Raw genomic sequence first — 22,037 nt, forward strand, 5'->3', positions numbered from 1 at the left:
TAACCATTTATCTTTCATCTAACCATACACTCATACATTTTACAAATATTTATTGATAACATAAATTAGATCATTTGCATGGCTTGAGTAATTTAAATATATTATTCATTTATTCATATGAAATTAAGAATATCATGTGCAGTGGAATACAGGACATTGTTAAGTAGAGGTAGGCTCTAATCACTTTGCTTACATTATTAGATAAACAAATTAAAATACCAGTATATTTCTGGATCAGAAATCCCTACCATAAAATCTTAGGGAGTCTTTTGAGGCCTCTAATCATATGTCTATCTAATAAGGGTGAGGGGACTAATGACAGTCTCACCAAGTGATAAGAGAATGCTTTTGGACAAAGGACTCTTGTCTCAGTCAAGAACAAATCTCAGATTGTTCAGAGAACAACCATGGCAAATCAGTCTGCTGCTCTTGACAAGAGAACTTTTCTCTTTTGGCATCTATTCTAAAATGTCTTATGCCACCAACCAACATTTGGGGGTTTACTTTTCTATTTTTCTCTCTAAATTAAGCCCCTCCCTTCTGTATATTTAGCACTGTTCCCCCTTGAAGTGTCTTTGGAATCATAATTCTCCCATTTCTTTTTCTACAAGGGCTAACCCAAGCCCAAATGATGAACTGGGTGATATTTATTTTCAGTTTTGTCTTTTCTTTTTACTTAGCTCCTTAGCAAGCTCAAACACATCTCAGTTCTCAATGTAATGGGCTACTACTATATATTACATATCAATTTCAGTTAACAGATATTCATTAAATTTCTACCATGAGCGAGTTACTGCAGTGGATACAAAGTCAAGAAAAACACCTATGTAGTAAAGTATTTTAATTTAAGTAAAAATAGTACTTAAAGAAAATTTCTAGTAATAATAGCTACCAATCATCAAGTGCTTTCTCTGTAAGCATTTTAATCCTCAACACAACCTTTGAGGTAAGAAGTATTATTCTTATTTAACAGATGAAGAAACTGAGGCTTAAAGAAGTTGTGTCACTTTCCCTCTGGTTACAGAATTATCAAGTGGTAACACCAACATTCAAACTCAGTCAGTCTGATCATAGTTCTCACTCTTAACACATACAGTACTCTTAACAGGAAACTGGTTAATGGGAAAACAGGTTAAGGTAATTTAAAAAATTAATGGGACATCAAAAGAATTATTAGGCAATTGCTTCTTAGATATGACAACAAAAGCACAAACAACAAAAGAAAAAAATAGATAAATTGGTCTTCAAAATTAGAAACTTTACTGCTTCAAAGGATACCATCAAGAAAGTAAAAAAGAAAACCCGCAGAATAGGAGAAAGTATTTGTAAACCATATATCTAATAAGGGACTTTTATGTAGAATATATAAAGAATTCCTACAACTCAATAACACAACCCAATTTAAAAATGGGCAAAGGTTTGTTTTTTCGTTTTTTGTTTTTTTGGCTGCACCTCACGTCTTGTGGGATCTTAGCTCCCCGACCAGAGATCGAACCCGGGCCCTGGCAGGAAAGCATTAAACCCTAACCACTGGACCGCAAGGGAATTCCCAGGCAAAGGTTTTAAATTAGAGATTTCTCCCCAAAATAATACGAATAACTAATACACATGAAAAGATGATCAACATCATAAGCCACCAGGGAAATACAAATTAAAATCACGAGATGACATTTCACACCTACTAGGATGGCTATAATAAAAATACAATAGCAAGTGAATGTTGAGAAATAGGAAACCTCATACACTGCTGTGGAAATATAACATATTGCAGCCACTGGTCAGGGAACTAAGATCCCACATGCCGCGGGGCAACTAAGTCCATGCGCCACAACTACTGAGCTTGTGCGCCTCAACTACAGAGCCCACGTGCTCTGGAGCCTGCGCCACAACTAGAGAAGAGAAAACCCGCACACCACAACTCGAGAGAAGCCAGCATGCCACAACAAACAGCTCACGTCGCAATGTGCGCCACAACGAAAGACCCCACGTGCTGCAAGGACGATCCCAGGTACCGCAACAAAGATCCAACGCAGCCAAATAAATTAATTATTTTTAAAAATGTCCCAAACAGGCAAATTTACAGTGACAGAAAGTAGATTAGTGTTGCCTAGAGCTAGAAAGGTAGTTTGGGAGGGAATGGGGAGTGACTGCTAATGGGCACAGGCTTTCTTTTTAGGATGATAAAAATATTCTAAAATTAGATAATGGTGCTGGTTGTACAATTCTATGAATATACTGGAAACCACTGAATTGTACACTTTAAAAGGATGAATTGTATGGTACGTAAATTATATCTTAATAAAGCTGTTATCCAAAAAAATGACGTTTGGGACAAAAGCAAGGAAGGATATATCCCATTGCTGAAACTCATGGTATAGTGATTAATGGATAACATGTTTCTCTCTCCTACTGAAAAGAATAATATTTAGAATAAAAAGTGTAAAACATTGTAAGAGGAAACTGAAGATAAAGATTGTAAGAGAGCATCTGACTGCTCTAAATGAATACAGCACTCCTGGCCTGAACAAATTACACTCCAGGGCTTTGGTAAAACTTGCAGGTTAACCCAATAAACCATTGAATGAAATCTGAGAGTTCATGTAAAACTGGAAAAATTGCTAGAAATTGCAGAAATTGCTACAAGTTGTAGAAAGCTGTTGATAACTAAACACTTTTTATAAGGAGAAAGGATAGGAGAATCTGCAAAGATCTTAGTATTTATCTCAGACAAGATTCTAGAATGAACTATCCAAAAGATGTGTTTTTATCAATTTATTTATATTTGGCTACATTGGGCCTTTGTTGTTGGGTCTTACTTGATGCACACGGGCTTTCTCTAGTTGTGGCAAGTGGGGGCTACTCTTCGATGCAGTGCACAGGTTTCTTATTGCAGTGGCTTCTCTTGTTGCAGAGCTTGGGCTCTAGGCGCGCGGGCTTCAGAAGTTGTGGCACGTGGGCTCGGTAGTTGTGGCTCGCGGGCTCTAGAGCACAGGCTCAACAGTTGTGGCACACGGGCTTAGCTGCTCCACAGCATTTCAGATCTTCCTGGACCAGGGCTCAAACCCGTGTCCCCTGCATTGGCAGGCAGATTCTTAACCACTGTGCCACCAGGGAAGTCCCAAGATGTGTCTTTAAAGAATTAGAAAAAAGTAACCATTAATTCAACATGGATTTATAAAAAAAAATCATGCCAGACTAACCCCATTCTCTTTTTGGACAGAATTACTAGACACAGTGTATATGGTATTTTGACAAAACATTTTGTGAGAAATTTCATGATATAAAAATAAGAAAATATATTGGGAATTCCCTGGTGGTCCAGTGGTTGGGACTCCGCACTTTCACTACTGGGGCCCGGATTCGATTCCTGGTCGGGGAACTAGGATCCCATAGGCCGAGCAGTGTGGCCAAAAGAAAATAGAAAGAAAGAAAAGAAAAGAAAATGTAGACCAAGTAGAAGCACAATTAAGGGCATTTCTAAATAAACCTAAGGTAGTGCTAACTAATTGATAAATATCAACTTAAAAATGGCTTCTAAAAAAAAAAATGGCTTCTAGTGGAGTGAACCAGAATTCTGACTTGACACTGTTCTGTAAAACATTTTCATCAATAACTTGAAAGAAAATACAGTGAGCATATTTATCAAATATGTGTGTTACTTATCTATTGCATCATAACAAATGTCCACAAATTTAGCAGCTTAAAACACACGTATTATCTCACAGCATCTGTGAGTTAAGAGTTCACGAATAGCTTAGTTGGGTCTTCTGCTTCAGTGTCTCTCACAAGGTTATGACCAAGATGTTGACCAGGGCTGGGTCTCGTCTGAAGGCTCAAATGGAGAAGGATCTGCTTCCAAGTTCATACAGTTGTTGGCCTAATTCCGTTCCTTGAGGGTTGTGGGCCTGAGGGCCTCAGTTCCTAACTAACTCTTGGTGCAAGGCTACACTCAGTTCTTTGCCATGTGGATTTCTGCAAGATGACCTCCTAGCGACATGGAAGTCTCAATCTTATGTAAGCAAACGACTGAAGTGACATCCCATCACCTTTCCTGTATTCTACTCATCATAGATCTTGTCAACACTCAAGTGGAGAGGATTACACAACAGTGTGAATACCAAGAGGCAGGCATCATTGGGGGCTATCTTAGTGTCTGCCCACCACTGTGTGTTTATCCAACATGTCAAATACTTTTCCAATTCAGATAATTTGCAATAGCTCTTCCCTCTCTGGAATGCTCTTCCCCCAGATAATCACATGACTAGCTCCTTCTCATCCTTCAAGCATCAGGTCAAATGTCATCACCTCAGAGATGTAACATTTATTTAAATTCCAAAATATCTTGTTTGTTTGTGTGCCTATTTCTCCTTACTAGACTGTAACTTCCTTGGGGCCAGGCAACTTATCTGTCTCATTAACCTCAATATCTCTAGTGCCTAAAAGTGACTAAAATAGGCATTCAGTATTTATTGAATGAATGTACCAAAGTTGTGAGGGATAGATCTTATACTTTAGAATAATGAGTTTTATTTTATAATAATATAAAAGTTAATAGAAATAAATGCAAGTATACTGCACTTGGGTCTAAAATATCAACTGGACAGAGATTAGGATGAAATGGTAACCCAATCCCATTTACCATCACATCAGAAAGAATAAAATACCTAGGAATAAACCTATCTAAGGAGGCAAATGACTTGTACTCTGAAAACTAAAAGACAATGATGAAAGAAATCGAAGATGACACAAACAGATGGAAAGTTGTACCGTGTTCTTGGATTGCAGGAATCAGTACTGTTAAAATAAGCATACTACCCAAGGCAATCTACAGATTCAGTGCAATCCCTATCAAATTACCAATGGCATTTTTCACAGAACTAGAACAAATTTTTTTTAATTTGTATGGAAATACAAAAGACCCCGAATAGCCAAAACAATCTTGAGAAAGAAAAACTAAGCTGGAGGAATCATGCTCCCTGACTTCAGACTATATTACAAAGCTACCATCATCAAAACAATATGGAACAAAAAAGACACACTGATCAATGGAACAGGACACAAAGACCAGAAATAAACGCATGCACTTATGGTCAATTAATCTATGACAAAGGAGGCAAGAATATACAATGGAGAAAAGACAGTTTCTTCAATAAGTGGTATTGGGAAAACTGGACAACTACATGTAAATCAATGAAATTAGAACATTCTCTAACACCATACACAAAAGTAAATTCAAAATGGATTAAAGACCTAAATGTAAGACTAGATAAACTGGACAGCTACATGTAAATCAATGAAATTAGAACTTTCTCTAACGCCATATACAAAAGTAAATTCAAAATGGATTAAAGACCTAAATGTAAGACTAGATACTACAAATGCTGGAGACAGTGTGGAGGAAAAGGAATCTTCCTACACTGTTGGTGGGAATGTAAATTGGTGCAGCTACTATGGGGAACAGTACGGAGGTTCCTTAAAAAACTAAAAATAGAGTTACCATATGATCTAGGAATTCCACTCCTGGACACATATCCAGAGAAAACTCTAATTCGAAAAGATACATGTACCACAATGTTCATAGCAGTGCTGTCTACAATAGTCAAGACATGGAAGCAACCTAAATGTTCATCGAGGGATGAATGGATAAAGAAGATGTGGTATATGTATACAATGGAGTATTAGCCATAAAAAAGAATGAAATAATGCCATTTGCAGCAACATAGATGGACCTAGAGACTATCACACTAAGTGAAGTCAGACAAAGACAAATATATGATACCACTTATATATGAAATCTCAAAAAATGATACAGGGACTTCCCTGGCGGTCCAGTGGTTAAGACTCTATGCATCCACTGCAGGGGGAATGGGTTTAATCCCTGGTTGGGGACTAAGATCCCACATGACGTGACGTGCAGCCAAAAAAAAAAAAAAAAAAAGATACAAATGAACTTATTTACGAAACAAAATTACACAGGCATAGAAAACAAATTTATGGTTACCAAAGTAGAGAGAGGGGAGAGGGATAAATTAGGAGTTTGGGATTAACATATACACACTACTATATATAAAATAGGTAAACAACAAGGTCCTACTGTATAGCACAGGGAACTATATTTAATATCCTGTAATAATCTATAATGGGAAAGAATCTGAAAAAGAATCACTTTGTTGTACACCTGAAACTAACACAACATTGTAAATCAACTATACTTCAATAAGAAGAGAGCAAAATTTTTTTAGAAAAGAAAAAGTTAGCAACATTTTACTTTAAAAATCTAGTCATTCTATCCAATTAATATGTAATGTGAGCCATATATGTAACTTAAAAGTTTCTAAAAAACTTTTAAAAAAGTAAAAAGAAACAGGTAAAATTAATTTTAATAATATATTTTATTAACCCAAATATTTAAAATTTTGTCATTTCAACATACAATCAATATAAAAATCACTGCAATATTTCACTTTCTTAATTTTGTACTTTGTAATTCAGGGTGTATTTTACACTTATGTCTCAATTCTGGTTAGCCACATTTCAAGAGCTCAGTAGCTACATGTAAATTTATTTATTTATTTATTTCTGCATTGGGTCTTCGTTTCTGTGCACAGGCCTCCTCTAGTTGTGGCAAGCGGGGGCTACTCTTCATTGCGGTGCACAAGCTTCTCATTGTGGTGGCTCCTTTTGTGGCAGACCACAGGCTCTAGGCCCGTGGGCTCAGTAGTTGTGGCTCACAGGCTCTAGAGCACAGGCTCAGTAGTGGCACATGGGCTTAGCTGCTCCACGGCAGCTAAGATCCTGGGAAGATCCGGGGATCTTCCTGGACCACGGCTTGACCCATGTCCACTGCATTGGCAGGCAGGTTCTTAACCACTGTGCCACCAGGAAAGTCCTACATGTAATATTATAAGTGGCATTTTTATTTACAACTAGATTGTAGAGGCTCTTGCATTTGAATTTTATCCTGCAGAGGTGCCATTATAAACTTCTGAGCAAATAAATGACATGACATAATTACCATATAACTCGTCCTTAGTGAGTATGTAGTATATGCCAGGCCCTATTCTAAATGCTTCCTATACATTAATTTAATCCATTCACAATCCTATGAAGCAAGTATTATTATTATCCTTTTACATGATACTATCATGAGTAACATGTTGGCAGTGTGCAGGATAGATTAAAAAGGGAAGAGACTGGCAAGAATTAGGTTATTTTTATTTACTTATTTACATCCCACTTTGACCTAGACAGTATTTCAGGTGGCTTATGACAGTGCATAAGATAAGACAAAACAACATGAATTGAACATGGGACAAAAGAAGAAAGAAAAACATCTCTGCTGAAATGGTCTGATCCCTGGATGTTAAAATCTCTATGCATTTTTTTAATGTTACTTTATTGAAAAAACAATATTGAAATAAGAGAAATCTAAAGTAAAAAGTTTGCTGCAATCTCATCTAGTCAAAATGAGTTTTATTTTTGTTACTTTAAGTCTTTGTCCTTATGCATATTCGATTTTTACATGTTTGTAGTAATTCTATAGCTAGTATTTTATATTCTACATTTTTGCTCAACATTATTCCATAATAACCTTTTTTCCTTTTGTTAGAGTATTATTTTCTTTCTCTCCACTCCCCTGAACTGTAACCAATGCAAAAAGCCTGGTATATTTCTCTACATCATTCTCTATTCTCATTAAAACATATCCAAATATATATATATATATATATATATATATATATATATGTGCTTCTATATACACACACACACACACACATATACAGAGGTTGTTGCAGTGGTATGGTAGGTTTTTTAAAATGGGATCATATATTTCTGTATACATTACTGTTCTCACCTGTTATTTCATGGATATCTCTCCACTTTAATATAAATAGTTCTAATCAATTTTGATAGCTGTATAGTATTCCACATAAGATAATTTATCCAGCAATTCCTCTCGTGATGGACATGTAGGCTTTTTTCAGGTTTTGTTTTTAATTTCCTTTATTTTTCGTTCTGCAAACAATTCTGTGGTAAACATCCCTACATCCCCGCATACATAATGTCCTTCTTTGCTGATGTTTTTATTACTAAAAGACAGATTCCAGAATGGAATTCTTTTTGTTCCTCAAATATTTCAAGCTTTTTCATTCTGTATTATTTTATTGGTCACACCATGCAGCTTGGGGAATCTTAGTTCCCCCACTACAGATCGAATCCAGGCCCCCAGCAGTGGAACCACAGAGTCCTAACCACTGGACCGCCAGGGAACTCCCTCTTTCTCATTCTAGAACCTTTGCACATACTAGGGTTTTTTCCTAAAATGCTTCCTAACACATAGTAATGTGTAATTTAAATTTATTTATATAATTATTTAATGTTTGTTTCATCAATCAAGGGTAAGTTCCTTGAGAGCTGAATCCCATTCATGCTTTAGGTCTTATATCAGCTCAAATATAATTGTTTGTAGAGGTCTTCCATGCACCTCAATGCAAATTTATTCCCCCTATCATATTCTTTCATAAGCCCTCAACTTTTCTTTCTTAGAAATCATCACAATTTGTAATTATATATTTATTTGTATACTTATTTAATGTTGGTCTCTCCTCTAGGACTGCAGGGAGCACAACTATTTTGTTCACCAGTGTAACCCTTGCCTCCAGAAGAGTGTGTGGCGTGTAAAATATGTTCAGTAAATAGTTATTAAACATTGAAAGCTTCTTGGGACTTCCCTGGTGGTCCAGTGGTTAAGAATCTGCCTTCCAATGCAGGGGACACAAGTTCGATCTGTGCTTGGGGAACTAAGATCCCACATGCCATGGGGCAACTAAGCCCGCTCACCGCAACTACTGAGCCCGCGTGCTCTAGAGCCCGCACGCCACAACCAGAGAGCCTGAGCGCTCTGAAGCCCACATGCTGGAACTAGAGAGAAGCCCACAGGCGGCGATGAAGAGCCCGCATGCTGCAACAAAAGACCCCACGTGCCACAACTGAGACCCAATGCAGCCAAATAAATAAATAAAATATATTTTTTAATTGGTATGATGTGAATAATCCTGCTATTAAAAAATATTGAAAGCTTCTTAAAGGAGGATGGGGCTTGGAGAAAATCATACTGTGGAGTAAATTTTCCTTCTATAACACTTTTTTAATGTGAAATCTGCTTTAAGTGTTCATTAAGACATCTATGTCAAAAAAACTAGTGTTAATATCACTAAAACCTTGCAGGGGAAAAGCAATTAGCTCTAAGGGATGGGATAGCTCCAAAGTACAATATGTGATCTAAGAAGGGAATGCAGAAAGGACCAATGGAATTTTGAGAGACAGCTATGGAATAGTTCCTCTTCCATTGACTTGACTCATTTATTCACTGCACAAGAATGTACTGAGCATCTACCATGTGCCAGACACTGTTCTAGGTGCTGGGGATGTAACAGTGAACCAAAAAGACAAAACAAAAATAAAAACAAAAACAAACCCATCCCTCACGGGAAACAGATACTTAGAAAAATAAGCAGGGACTTCCTTAAGTGGTCCAGTGGTTAAGAATCCGCCTTCCAATGCAGGGGACGCAGGTTCAATTCCTGGTCGGGGAACTAAGATCCCACATGCCGTGGGGCAACTAAGCCCATGCGCTCTGGAGCCCGTGCACCACAACTAGAGAGCCCATGCGCCAAAACTACTGACCCGCATGCCCTGGAGCCCACAGTCCACAACTAGAGAGAAGCCCGCATGCCACAACGAAGAACCCACGTACCGTCACAAAAGATCCCGTGTGCCACAACTAAGACCCAATGCAGCCAAATTAATTAATTAATTTTTAAAAAGAAAATAAGCAAATTATACAGTATGTTAAGCTGAAGAGTGCTATGGAGAAAATAATAACAGAGAGAAGGGAGATGGAAAGCAGGAAGGTATCAGGGAGGAGCGATTTTTTTTTTAAGTATGGTCAGGGTAGATCTTAGGAAGCTGACATTGGGTCAAAGACTTGAAGGAAATGAAAGAGCTGGCCATATGAATACCTTGAAGAAAAGTGTTCTAGAGGGACAAAGCCAGCACAAAGGCTCTGAGGCAGGAACATGCCTTGTGTATATGAGAAATAAAAGATGTCAGTGCGACTGGGGGCTCACCAGCTGGATGATGTTAGAAAAAAAGATGGGAGAATTTATGTATTAGTTGTCTTAGCAGACCATGCCATTTTCCTTCTCCCTTACTCCAGCTGCTACACCGAGTCATATGCACATTCAAGTAACATACCTTGCCACCTCCTCCTTCCTACCTCACCCAGGTGAGACTTTTGATTTTCCACAACAGAGTCAACTGCGGGATTTTATGACTTCCTAAATATGGAGAGTTTTACTTGGCTTATTTGTGTAGATTGTTGTTGTCAAGGTCCTGAAGCCAAGAATCTAATTATACCATGAGGTAACTGACTGGGACCAGGGCACTATTAAAAGGCAGCATTAAGACAATTACTGCACTTTTGCAATTCATAACAAAAGTACCAATATTTCCCTTCCCTCTCCAACCAATCCACTTCTTGCACTTTTCTCAAAACCTACTTCTAAACTAATCATGATTAAAAAGTCACTCCTGATCAATCATAGTAACTACAGTAGATGTGCTCAATGCATTTATATACTCAGAAGCGGATAATAGCTCCTTATTGACTACAGGACAAAATAGCAATTTCCTAATTTGATTTTCAAGATTCTCCCCTACCTGGGCTTAAAACTGTCTTACTATCTACTGTTTTGAGAACTCCCTCAAGCAAGCCGGTCATTCCCCAAAACATCATGCTCTTTTCCACTTCTGCTCTTTTTTCACTTGTTCTCCACCTAAAATGTTCTCCGTTTCCACCTCCTACATGAAGCTTTCTTTAACCACCTTAGCTCACAGTAATTACCCCTTCTTCTAACTTCTATTCATTTGTCTATGTGGTGCATTTTCTTTAATAATTTATTAGGGCAAACTCAAAATAAATTTTTCTGAACCTTCCCAACACACACACACACTGGACTCTCAAAATTTCTATCTAAACTGGCTGCCCAAGATTGGCTATTATCTTTGATGACTACTTTATACATACATACATACCTACACACACATTTATTGGACACATGCAATGGTTAACTTGGTGCTAAGCCCCTTATAATGCATTATATAATTTATTCTCTTACCAGCATATCCATTTGTTCAAGTCTTGTGAATTCTACCGTATAAAAGTTTCTCAATCCCAACCTCACCTTTTCATCTTTTTTTTTTTTTTTTTGCGATACGCGGGCCTCTCACTGTTGTGGCCTCTCCCGTTGCGGAGCACAGGCTCTGGACATGCAGGCTCAGCGGCCATGGCTCACGGGCCCAGGTGCTCCGCGGCATGTGGGATCTTCCTGGACCGGGGCACAAACCCGCGTCCCCTGCATCGGCAGGCGGACTCTCAACCACTGCGCCACCAGGGAAGCCCTCATCTTTCTATTAGGTCCTATTACAGGACCTTAATCTCTCCCACCAAGACTATTGCAGTGAACCTCCCTGACCTCAGCTTTCTCCATTCCAATGCATCCCCTTTATTCCCGAGTGACAGCAAATCTAACATCACTCTCCTAGCTACAGCCTCTGGTGGCTCCAAACCCTTTAGCTTGATAAGACCCTTTACAACGTGCCCATTTACCTTTACAGATTCATCATGCTTTCCCCCTTGCTAGAGATATCCTTTGGTGTTTGCCCTGCAAACACCTCCTCTTCTTCCAAGATCCAGTTCAAAAGTCATCTCCCGTCTATAACTTTCCCTGACATTCCTGAGCAGGGCTGACTGAATCTCCATTTGTGCTTTCACGAGACTGTAATATAGTCTTATTTTCTACCGATTACACTGTAATGATTATATTGCTATTCCCACGTCTCCTTCCACCACTGAGTTTGTTCAGTACACTGCTATCTCTTTCCTCTTGATTCTGTATTACCGCAGGCAAAAACCAGGATCTGGTGTAAACTATCCTGAACAAACACCTGTTGAAGAGAATTACTAGGATTTAAAAAATATATATCTTCAGGGCTTCCCTGGTGGCGCAGTGGTTGGGAGTCTGCCTGCCGATGCTGGGGACGCGGGCTCGTGCCCCGACCCGGGAGGATCCCACGTGCCGCGGGACGGCTGGGCCCGTGAGCTATGGCCGCTGGGCCTGCGCGTCCGGAGCCTGTGCTCCGCGGCGGGAGAGGCCGCAGCGGGGAGAGGCCCGCGTACTGCAAAAAAAAAAAAAAAAAAAAAATCTTCAGAGAGCCCAGGACACAGCTCGACGGGTACTCAGCTTTCAGGGAAGCCTGTTTTTATAGGAGCCTGGAGCCTCCCTGGTGAGGCACTCACCACAGCGTAGGCCTCATATCGGACTGGGAAGCGGCAGGAGTGGCCCTGACTACAATACTGACGAATAGCTGAGTCTCACTTACCAACTCGGGTCGTGGCTAAGGGAGGGAGAGGAGTATGACTGAGGGATAGTACCACAGTCAGACTGACAGACTAACCGAAGGTAGCAACAGGTCCCAACCGACTGCCTGACGGACCAAAGGCAGGAAGAAATGACGGCTGGCCTCGTCATCTTCTTAAAAGAGGACAGCCATCGAAGAACTGCAAGGACGCCGAGCACGCGCTTCCCGCCGCGGCTCACGCGGAGAAGGACGGGAAAAGAGCAGGCTAGTAGCAAGCCTCGCTGAGTGCGCGTGCGCGGCAGTCTCTCGTTCCTCCTCTTCTTCCTCCCCTCCCCCAGCCTCCCCGGCACTGCCGTCCAACCCCCACACTGCCACGCGGCCAGGCCCGCTCTCCCTAGGCCTGCTGGGGCTTCGCCGAGTGCGCACGCGCGGCAGCTCCATTTCCCCGCCCCTCACGTGGCTCCTCCCTCTCGCCACGCCGGCCTGGCTGTACACGTGAGCGCACCCGTGCCCGCCTTCCTAGCCACGTGACTCCCGGCTCCGCGCTTGCTCCACTACAGCCTTCCGATCTCTTACTGCCAGAATCCGGCGTTATGGCTGCCGCTGTTCCCCGCGCCGCTTCTCTCTCCCAATTGTTTCCCCTTCTCCTGTTCCTCCTGCTCCTCTCTGCTCCGCAAGGCGGCAGCGGCCTGCACACCAAGGGCGCCCTTCCCCTGGATACAATCACTTTCTACAAGGTAACGGGGCGGGGGACATCGCGCACAGGTGCAGCCAGACTGCCCAGGGGAGCGCGCACCCGTGGGGGACACAGGGGACAGAGAGCTGGCAGGAGGTGGTCTGTAGCGACAATCCCGTGACTTCCCACCGTCCTGTAGGACTGGTGGAATCTGGGCCGAGGCCGTATCATGACCATGGAGCGTACGTGTTCCAGGGTCCTCGCGCACCTTTGCAGTATTTGCACTTGCTTCCTCTTTTGCAAGAGAACTGCAGAGGTGCAGCCGAGGGCGCCGGGTGCCTTCTTCCCGTCGCTTATGGGAAGAGGGCGGTGCCGGGCGAGATCCAATCCTCAAATCCCAAGTAGGAGACTCGGAGGGCGGTGCTAGGCGGACGCCACCCGTCTGTGGTGGGGCAAGGTTGGAAACGCGGCTTGTTAGCCTGCGTTTCAGCGCCCCTCTCCCTTTGGCTTGGCTTGGATTGCAGCCACTGTCCAGATATTCTGCGTCTCCTTAAAAAGTGCTAGGGTTAAAAATAAGCTTCGGTTCAACCACCCTTCAGTGAGTGTCTTGGGCCTGGTGACAAATCAAATCGGGTCGAGACATGGAAGGAAGGATTCGCCTCTACCCCCGCCTTCATATTTACAGAATTGAGGTCTTGGCCTCGGTAAATGGACGTTGGAAATATTGAAGGCTGAATGCAGTCCCAATCCCTTAATTTTACACCCACTGGCACCTTTTTAACTTCGCCTATGAGATGGGCAAGCTAAGTGTTGAGATTTATTAAGTTATTTTCTTAATTTGTACCCACTGCTGGGAAGTGAACCAAGAAGTGAAACCAAGAAGTGGAGCTCTAAATCTCTAAATCTATCTCAAGTGGTTTAACTCTTCGTATTTTCAAAAGGGTTCCTTGTGGAGTTGGCACCTGTGGCTCATGGAATGCAAAGTTTCAAGAATTTAAAACTTTGCTGGTTGTCAGGCACACACCCCACAGCACCCTTTGCTTTAGGGGGCTTTCCTGGCAAAGGGACACCCCTACCACCCAACATGGATATGGGGTAACATCACAGACCACATGTGACTTAGAGGGAAACTGCATTGTAACAGTAGTAGTATTTCCTAATCAATTGGTGTGCTTCCATCTTTACAGCTACCACCCTAGTCTAGGCTATGGTTATATAGCCTCCTCACTAGTCTCCCTGTTTTCACTCTGGAGCCTCTCAGTCCAGTAGCCTAAGACCTACCTGATCTGACCCTTGCTTCCCTCTCCTCTCATCTCCTAATCATTCTCTTCTTTGTGCCCTCTGTCCTTTGGCTGTTACTAGCTCAGTACTGCCTTTAGGCCCTTTGTACTGGCAGTTCTTTGTGACTAGAACATTCTTTGCCCAATCTTTGAAAGGCTGGTTGCTCAGGCTTGGGGTTAAATGTTACCTTCTCAGATTTACCCCTCCCCCAGTCTAAAGTGCCAGTCACATTACCCTGTTTGATTTCTCTGTAGAGCACTCATCACTGATCTTTTTTCTTGTCTAGTGTATTGTGTCCCACACTAGGATGTTATATGCTTGTGAAGAACTACCTTGTGTATCTTGTTCACTGATCATCTGCACAACCTGTTACATAGAAGATGCTCAATAATTATTTGTCGAATGAATGAACAAATGTTTTCTCCAGTCCCTTTCTAAATCTCACTCTCTTCCTTCACTATTGAACAAAAAGGGAGCTTCCTAGGGTTACCATATCCAGGAGACTTGTTCCGTGCTTTGCCTTTCAGAGATTTCCAGTGTCTTTTTTTTTTCTTGCCCTTTACCATCACTAAAAATGAGAAACCCTGTCTGTTTTCTTTACTGCTGTGTTCACTTAGAACAGTGCCTGGCACACATGTTAGGTCCTCACTACCTTTTTATTGAATGAATGAATGAATGATGAATTCATCTATACATTGAAGAAGCAAGTCAACTAAATGTAGTTTATGGTGGAGCTGATTCCTCAAGGATGAAGAAAGGAGAGACTTCTATTTCTTTCTCTTTTTTTTGGCCACGCTGTGCCACATGTGGGATCTTAGTTCCCTGACCAGGGATCGAACCCGTGCCCGCTACATTGGAAGCACGGAGTCTTAACCACTGGATCACCAGGAAAGTCCCGAGAGAGATTTCTAAAGCAGTTAAGGGGTACAGGTTGAGTAAAAGAACAAGAAAAAATTAGCTGTGCAAATGTTTGCCATTCAAAACCATTCTGCTGATGGCTAAGAATGGTGAAAATAAAAGATGAAGGCCTCTCAATTCTATTTCAGTGTTACACCACTGTATGATTATTAATATTATTCCATAATATAAATGTAGGCCCCTTGAAGTTAGGTTTTCATGTGTTCTTTTATAAAATTTTCTCCCTGGACATGTAGCATCTGCTATCAAAGCCTGCCCTGGTTTTGTTCATTTATCAGATATTTTCAGAGCATCTGCCACATGCCAGGGCACTGCTGGGCACTAGCGATAATACAGCAGAAAACAGGTCAGAGACGGTCCTTATTCTCATAAATTATATTTTAGTGGAGAGGACCGACAATAAGCAGATAAGGATTTCAGAGAGTGGTTAATGCAGTGAAGAAAGTCGAGGGCAGTAGCTTGCTAGAATATGATGGAAATGAAGCAGAATTAGATGGTATGAGTGGGGGAGGCCTCTCCGTTAGGAGACGACATTTGAACTGAGCTTTGACAACCATGGAAAGAACCAGGGAAAGGGCACTCTAGCCAGCAGAGACAGCAAATGAAAAGGCCCTGAGTGGGAATGTTTGGTGTGTTGAACTGAAATAAGGCCAAATGGGCCAGAGGGATGTGATCTGATTTATATTTTTAAGTCTTCCCTGCTCTTAGACTCCAGAACTCAGAATTTTTGGGGTCAGTGACCACTTAAGGATTACCTGTTCTGGTCCCTTCTCCCTCTTCCCTTGTGTCCTCTGGTACTGTTAAATATTTTTGAAAACCTAAAACGAAATGGACAGCAACCCACAGTAAGAAACAAGGACTAACAAAAACTGGACTGATGTCAGCTTGACTTAATTATGGCAGGATTGCCTGTGATGAAAAATTAACCCGTAGTGATGACTTTGATTAGAAAAATTAAAAGTTGTAGGAGGAGGGGAGGCAGTACTACCAACCAGAGGCGGCTTATTAGATAAAATCTATGCATTAGGGGCTTCCCTGGTGGTGCAGTGGTTGAGAGCCCGCCTGCCGATGCAGGGGACACGGGTTCATGCCCTGGTCCGGGAATATCCCACATGCCGCAGAGTGGCTGGGCCCGTGAGCCATGGTCTCTGAGCCTGCGCGTCCGGAGCCTGTGTTCCGCATCGGGAGAAACCGCGACAGTGAGAGGCCCACGTACTGCAAAAAAAAAAAAAAGAGTAGAGCAACTGAAAATCTATGCATTGGGTGAAACCATCAAAATGAAGTTTTAGAATTCCTCAATAAGTTAAATATAGAATTGCTATATGACCCTGCAGTTCCACTCCTAGATATATTCCCAAAAGAGATGAAAACAGGTGTTCAAATAAAAACTTGTACACAAATGTTTATAACAGCACTATTCACAAATAACCAAAAGGTGGAAACAACCCAAATGTCCACCTACTGGTGAATGGGTAAACAAAGTATGATATATCCATACAGTGGAATATTTGGCCATAAAAAGGAATGAAATACTGATGCATGCTACAACATGAATGAATCTTGAAAACATTATGCTAAGTGAAAGAAACTAGACACAAAAGGTCACTTATTGTATGAGTCCATCAGAATAGACAAATCCATACAGACAGAAAGCAGATTAGTGGTTGCCGGCAGCTGGGGGAAGGAGGATTGGGGAATGACTGCTTAATGGATACGTGATTCCTTTTCGGGTGATGAAAATGTTCTGTAACTAGATGTTAGTGATGGTTGTGCAACACAGTTAATGTAATAAATCCCTGTGATGTAAATTTTACCATAATTGAAATAGAAGTCTGGACCGTGACAGTTTAGGTCTTAGAGATCTAGCTTCAAGGAAACTGTAGTTTAGGGAGGGGACATTGTCCCAAGCCTGGCCTCTCAGCAACTTCCTATGAGCCCTGAAATTGCAGAGTGCAAACTCTGGACTCCCTAGCCAGAGCATCCTCCGTGGTGCCAACTCCTTTATAGACGGTTGTTTGGTTTGGGTCAGATTTCTGGTTCATTGCCAGAGAAAGGCCCCTGGGATGATGGGCACGACAGGGGCCAACGTAAAGTGGCTAAGGATGCGTTTCCTTAGCCTTACCAAAAGGGCCACTGGAGGAGAAGGCCTTAGTACATCTATAGCATTGTTTGTTCCAGACAGTTTGATTAGTGTGAGCAACTACTTAATGGGGTACTCAGTAGTAGACACCGTCAAATTGTTAAGTGAATCAATGGGTGAATGAATGAATGAAGGTTAGTATATGAGAGCTTGTCTCCCTTGTGGGCTTGTTTTCCACTGTTTCTTAAACAGGGGTCCCTTGGGAAAGGGAATTAGCCCCAGAGGTCCTTGGGAACCCCCACTTGCTCAGCTGTGTATGCCCTCAGGTCATTCCCAAAAGCAAGTTCGTCTTGGTGAAGTTTGACACCCAGTACCCGTACGGTGAGAAGCAGGATGAGTTCAAGCGTCTGGCTGAAAACTCGGCTTCCAGCGATGATCTCTTGGTGGCAGAGGTGGGGATCTCAGGTATGGATAAGTCTGGGATGACTGAAGAGGGCAGAGAGGGAGGAAACTAGGAATTATTTCCCTACTTATAGGGGGAATACCCAGTGCCTTTCTGTCTGAGCCACACACGAGGAGTATAAATGGGGTCATGTCCTCTCAAGGAGTCTGGTACCCACAGTAAGCTTAGCTTGAGCAGATTCTGTGACCACAGAACCTCAGCTCAGCCTTGCAGGTGCCTGAGGGGAGGGAATTCACCATCCTTCACCCTTCACCCACACTGACATCAAACTTATTGTGAGAGCTTGGAGCTCTCCTTGCAGGGGACTGTAGTCAGAAGGGGTGCCTTGCCTCCCGGGGGACAGCGTAGTCAGTTTTTCCATCTTCATTTCAGCTCTTTTGTACCAAAACTATTGGGTTTGGGCTTTAGCTCAAATCCACCAGAGCTGCCACTAAACCAAGGGTAGCTCTGAATGATAGGGACAAGTTTAATACATAGTTGCCAACATTTAGTGGTTTTTCAGTCTGTAAAGATGTAAACAGACATTGCATTTTTAATCTTTACTTGAACCTCGCCTGAGAAGCGAGATGCATTATCTCCTTTTTATACTTGAGGAAAACTGAAGCTCAAGGAGCTTAAATGATTTGTCTCAGGCTGTGGGGTAGCAAGGGGCTCATTCAGAACTCCTCCTAAGTGTGTATTCTTAGGAGGAATGCAGTAGGTTCTTCCCTCTCTGCTTCCTCCCAGCTGAGATGCCACAGTTCCCTAGTGAGCTCTTGAGTCTGGTCTTGGATAGAGGTAGCTGTCACACTTCTTCAGGGCAGTTGATCAAGTCTAACTCAACTGTGAGTCCACTCCTTTGGGGCTTTAATAATATTAACAATAGCTAACATTTCTGAAATGTTTATTATGTGCCAGGCCACTGTGCTAAGTGTTTTACATGTATGTCATCCTGTGGCAACTCTGTGAAGGAAGTTTTATGACTCCCCAAATGAAGAAACAGATGCTTAGAGTAACTTGCTCAAGATTATAAAAGCGCCAGAACTAGGATTGGAACCCCACACTTCCTATACTACTACCCAGTAATAGGTGGTCTTGGCCATTTCTTCCTGGCCAGGTGTAAGAAACCAGTTGTAGCCCTTGGGGCTGCTGCTGCCTTTTGGGAAAGACATAGCAAATACTAACAGCTACCACATATTAAACACTTAACTCTGCCGGGTTAAGTGCACATATCCCCTCATTGGGTCCTCCCAACAGCCCTCAAGTGATAGGGACTGAGTTCGTTACCTACCACATATTCACTAAGCTCCAGCCAGACTACACTTTGTAATCCTTAAATATACCCAGCTCATTCCTGCCTCAGAGCTTTTGCACTTGCAGTCGTTTCTGCCTGAGACACTCTTCCCACAAATTGACGTGTCTGCTGTTGATGTGTCTGATATGTCTCCTACATATTCAGGTCCCTCAGTTCATGTCATCTTCACAGGGAGGCCTTCCATGACCGACCAAAGTGGGCCTTCTCACCCAGTCACTGTGTCATATCACCATTTTATTTTCGTCATAGCACTAATCACTTTGGTTCATTTTATTATCTCTCTTCTCACTTTTTGAAGAGTATGAGCTCTTTGAGGTCAGAGAGCTTGATACTCTTAATCACTCTAAATCACAACTAAGTCCCCAGCACTTAGAACAGTCCCTGGCACATAGTGGGCATATAATAAATATGCAGAATTCCCCTTTTTCAGATGAGGAAAATGAAGTTCAGAGAGATTAAAGGATTTGACTAATGCCACATGGCTAGGAAGTAGCAGAGGAGGGAATTCAAACAGCCGAGATTCTTCTTCCCTTCAGCTCAGATAGGCTTCACAGCAGCCTCCTGCCATACCTTCCTCATGTTTTATTCCTCATTTCTGGTTTCTACTCACAGATTATGGTGACAAGCTGAATATGGAGCTGAGTGAGAAATACAAGCTGGACAAGGAGAACTACCCAGTCTTCTACCTCTTCCGGGATGGGGACTTTGAGAACCCAGTCCTATATAGTGGGGCAGTTAAGGTTGGAGCCATCCAGCGCTGGCTAAAGGGACATGGGGTTTACCTAGGTATGCCTGGTTGCCTGCCTGCGTATGACACCCTTGCTGGAGAGTTCATCAGGGCCTCTGGTATGGAGGCCCGCCAGGCCCTCTTGAAGCAGGGGCAGGACAACCTTGCAAGTGTGAAGGAGGCTGAGAAGAAGTGGGCTGAGCAATACCTTAAGATCATGGGAAAGATCTTAGACCAAGGTGAGGACTTCCCAGCCTCAGAGATGACCCGGATCACCAAGCTGATTGAGAAGAACAAGATGAGCGATGGGAAGAAGGAAGAGCTCCAGAAGAGCCTAAACATTTTGACTGCCTTCCAGAAGAAGGGGGCCGAGAAGCAGGAGCTATGAAAAGGCACTCCAGGGTTTTCAAGGGTTTGGTGGGGTGGGGAGGGGTAAGCTACCTGTTGGCTGTGAGACCCTCCTGGGATGTAAGGGAGTGGTAGGAAAAGTGGCACTAAACCAGAAATCTGAGTATGCCCAGATATTGATGCTGGTGTGACAATGCTTGGAACATCGCTGTAACCAGTCTGGTACAGCCGGTACATTTACTCAGATGGCTTGTGAAATTCCCCCTCAGAAGGAACTGGTGCTATAAAGAAGAGTGTACTGCCCAGGTTTTTGATAGATACAATTCTGATTCAATTAAAGTTTCTGTGTTTTGGTTAAAAGGACCTGAAGCCATTCAGTTTTCTTTTACAAATTATACTTTGGCCTATGACCTGCTTTCTCCTTTGAATTTATTTTTTAATCTAAGGTGGTGTGGACTCTGCTCTACCAGGGTAACAGACTACCAATAACTGCTATTCTCATATGGAAAATAGTACATTACCTGGGGCCCACTTTTACTAAGATATATGGAAGCGGAGGTTGCAAAACTGTTCCCCAAGCATAAACTACTATAGGCACCCCACAAATAATTTTTATAAGCATTTGGCTCATGGTTGCTTAGCCTCCACTTGTTAATATGAAACACATGTCTGCGTCGAGGCAGTGACAGCATCTCAAAAACGGAACATGAAGAAGTATAAACTGAGCCCACCTTTTGGGGAAAGTCAAAAATGGCAGTGAGGTATATCCAAGTACCCACTTTTTGTTAAAGGAAAAAGAGAATGTTGGGGTGGAGTTAATTCATAACTGAAGAAGCAGGCAAGAACTTTTTCAGGGCTCAAATAAGGGCATTTAGTATCATAGGACAGAAAGGAAACTAGGAGGAAAAACAAACAGCTCCTCTTTCTGCTGTGTGTGTGTCTGAATAAATGATCTCAGCCTGTGGGTTCATATACCCTTGGATAAATCATGTCATCCGCCTGCCTGAAATCCTCCAGTAACTTCCCACTAAATTTAGAAATCTCATTTCTTCCCCTGGCTACAAAATCCTGATTGCTCTAATCCCCACTCCACCTTCTATCTCCATCTGTACCCCTTTTCCGCTCCTTTCATTAAGTCCCAGGCACTTGAGCCTTTTTTTTACAGTCACTGGAACACGCTCAGCAGTTTCCTGCCTTGGGGCCTTTGACTTGTATTCACTTTTCAATGGCTGACTCTTCATCATTCAGGTCAGATGGGACCACTCAAGAGGTCCTCTTGTGACCCCACGTATCACATACCCTGACATATTTTATTAATCAGGACTTAATTACAAACTAATATTTTTATTGTCTCTTCCCCCACTTCAGCCACTAACTAGGATATAGAGTTCATCTACCATTATATCAGCAGAGCCTAACACGGAATCTGGCACGTAGTAAATAAGTGCTCAACACATAAATGTTGAATTAATGAATGCGAGCACGCAAGGTACTTTAAACAAAATAACTAGTGGCCTTGGAATAATTTTAAATTCACAAACATTACCATCTTGCTGAGGAATATAACAATACAAAATTGAGATGACTTACACCATTTAAAAAGTTGTGGCTTCTAGGAATCTGAACAAAAATGAACCAGGCAGAAATGCCAACTTAAGATGAAAGTGTTTAAATAAATTAACCCATCCATTTTAAATAGATTTGCTATGCTTCACTTAATTCTGAAGGAAGAATATATACTTCCCATATTAATAAATCACAGCAAAAAAGTAGGAAGAGTTTCAATAACAAGGCTGTAGATACATTGAAACCCCTTTTTATATTAAA

General features: G+C 42.0%; 1 protein-coding gene across 2 annotated transcripts; it reads left to right on the forward strand.

Moving 5' to 3' along the window:
- The first annotated feature begins 12,863 nt into the window (after window positions 1-12,863).
- ERP29 (endoplasmic reticulum protein 29) lies at window positions 12,864-20,568 on the forward strand. Of its 2 annotated transcripts, XM_065890052.1 has the most exons (3): window positions 12,864-13,160; window positions 17,705-17,843; window positions 19,748-20,568. In XM_065890052.1, the coding sequence occupies exons 1-3, from the start codon at window positions 13,017-13,019 to the stop codon at window positions 20,248-20,250; spliced, it is 786 nt and encodes a 261-aa protein (XP_065746124.1). In that variant the 5' UTR covers window positions 12,864-13,016; the 3' UTR covers window positions 20,251-20,568. The 2 variants fall into 2 exon arrangements, with proteins under 2 accessions (XP_065746124.1, XP_065746125.1); XM_065890053.1 differs by lacking the exon at window positions 17,705-17,843 and having other exon boundaries at window positions 13,017-13,160; window positions 19,748-19,765.
- Window positions 20,569-22,037: the final 1,469 nt, after the last annotated feature.

The sequence above is a fragment of the Phocoena phocoena genome, chromosome 13 (genome assembly GCF_963924675.1).
Source record: "Phocoena phocoena chromosome 13, mPhoPho1.1, whole genome shotgun sequence".
Taxonomy (NCBI): Eukaryota; Metazoa; Chordata; class Mammalia; order Artiodactyla; family Phocoenidae; genus Phocoena; species Phocoena phocoena.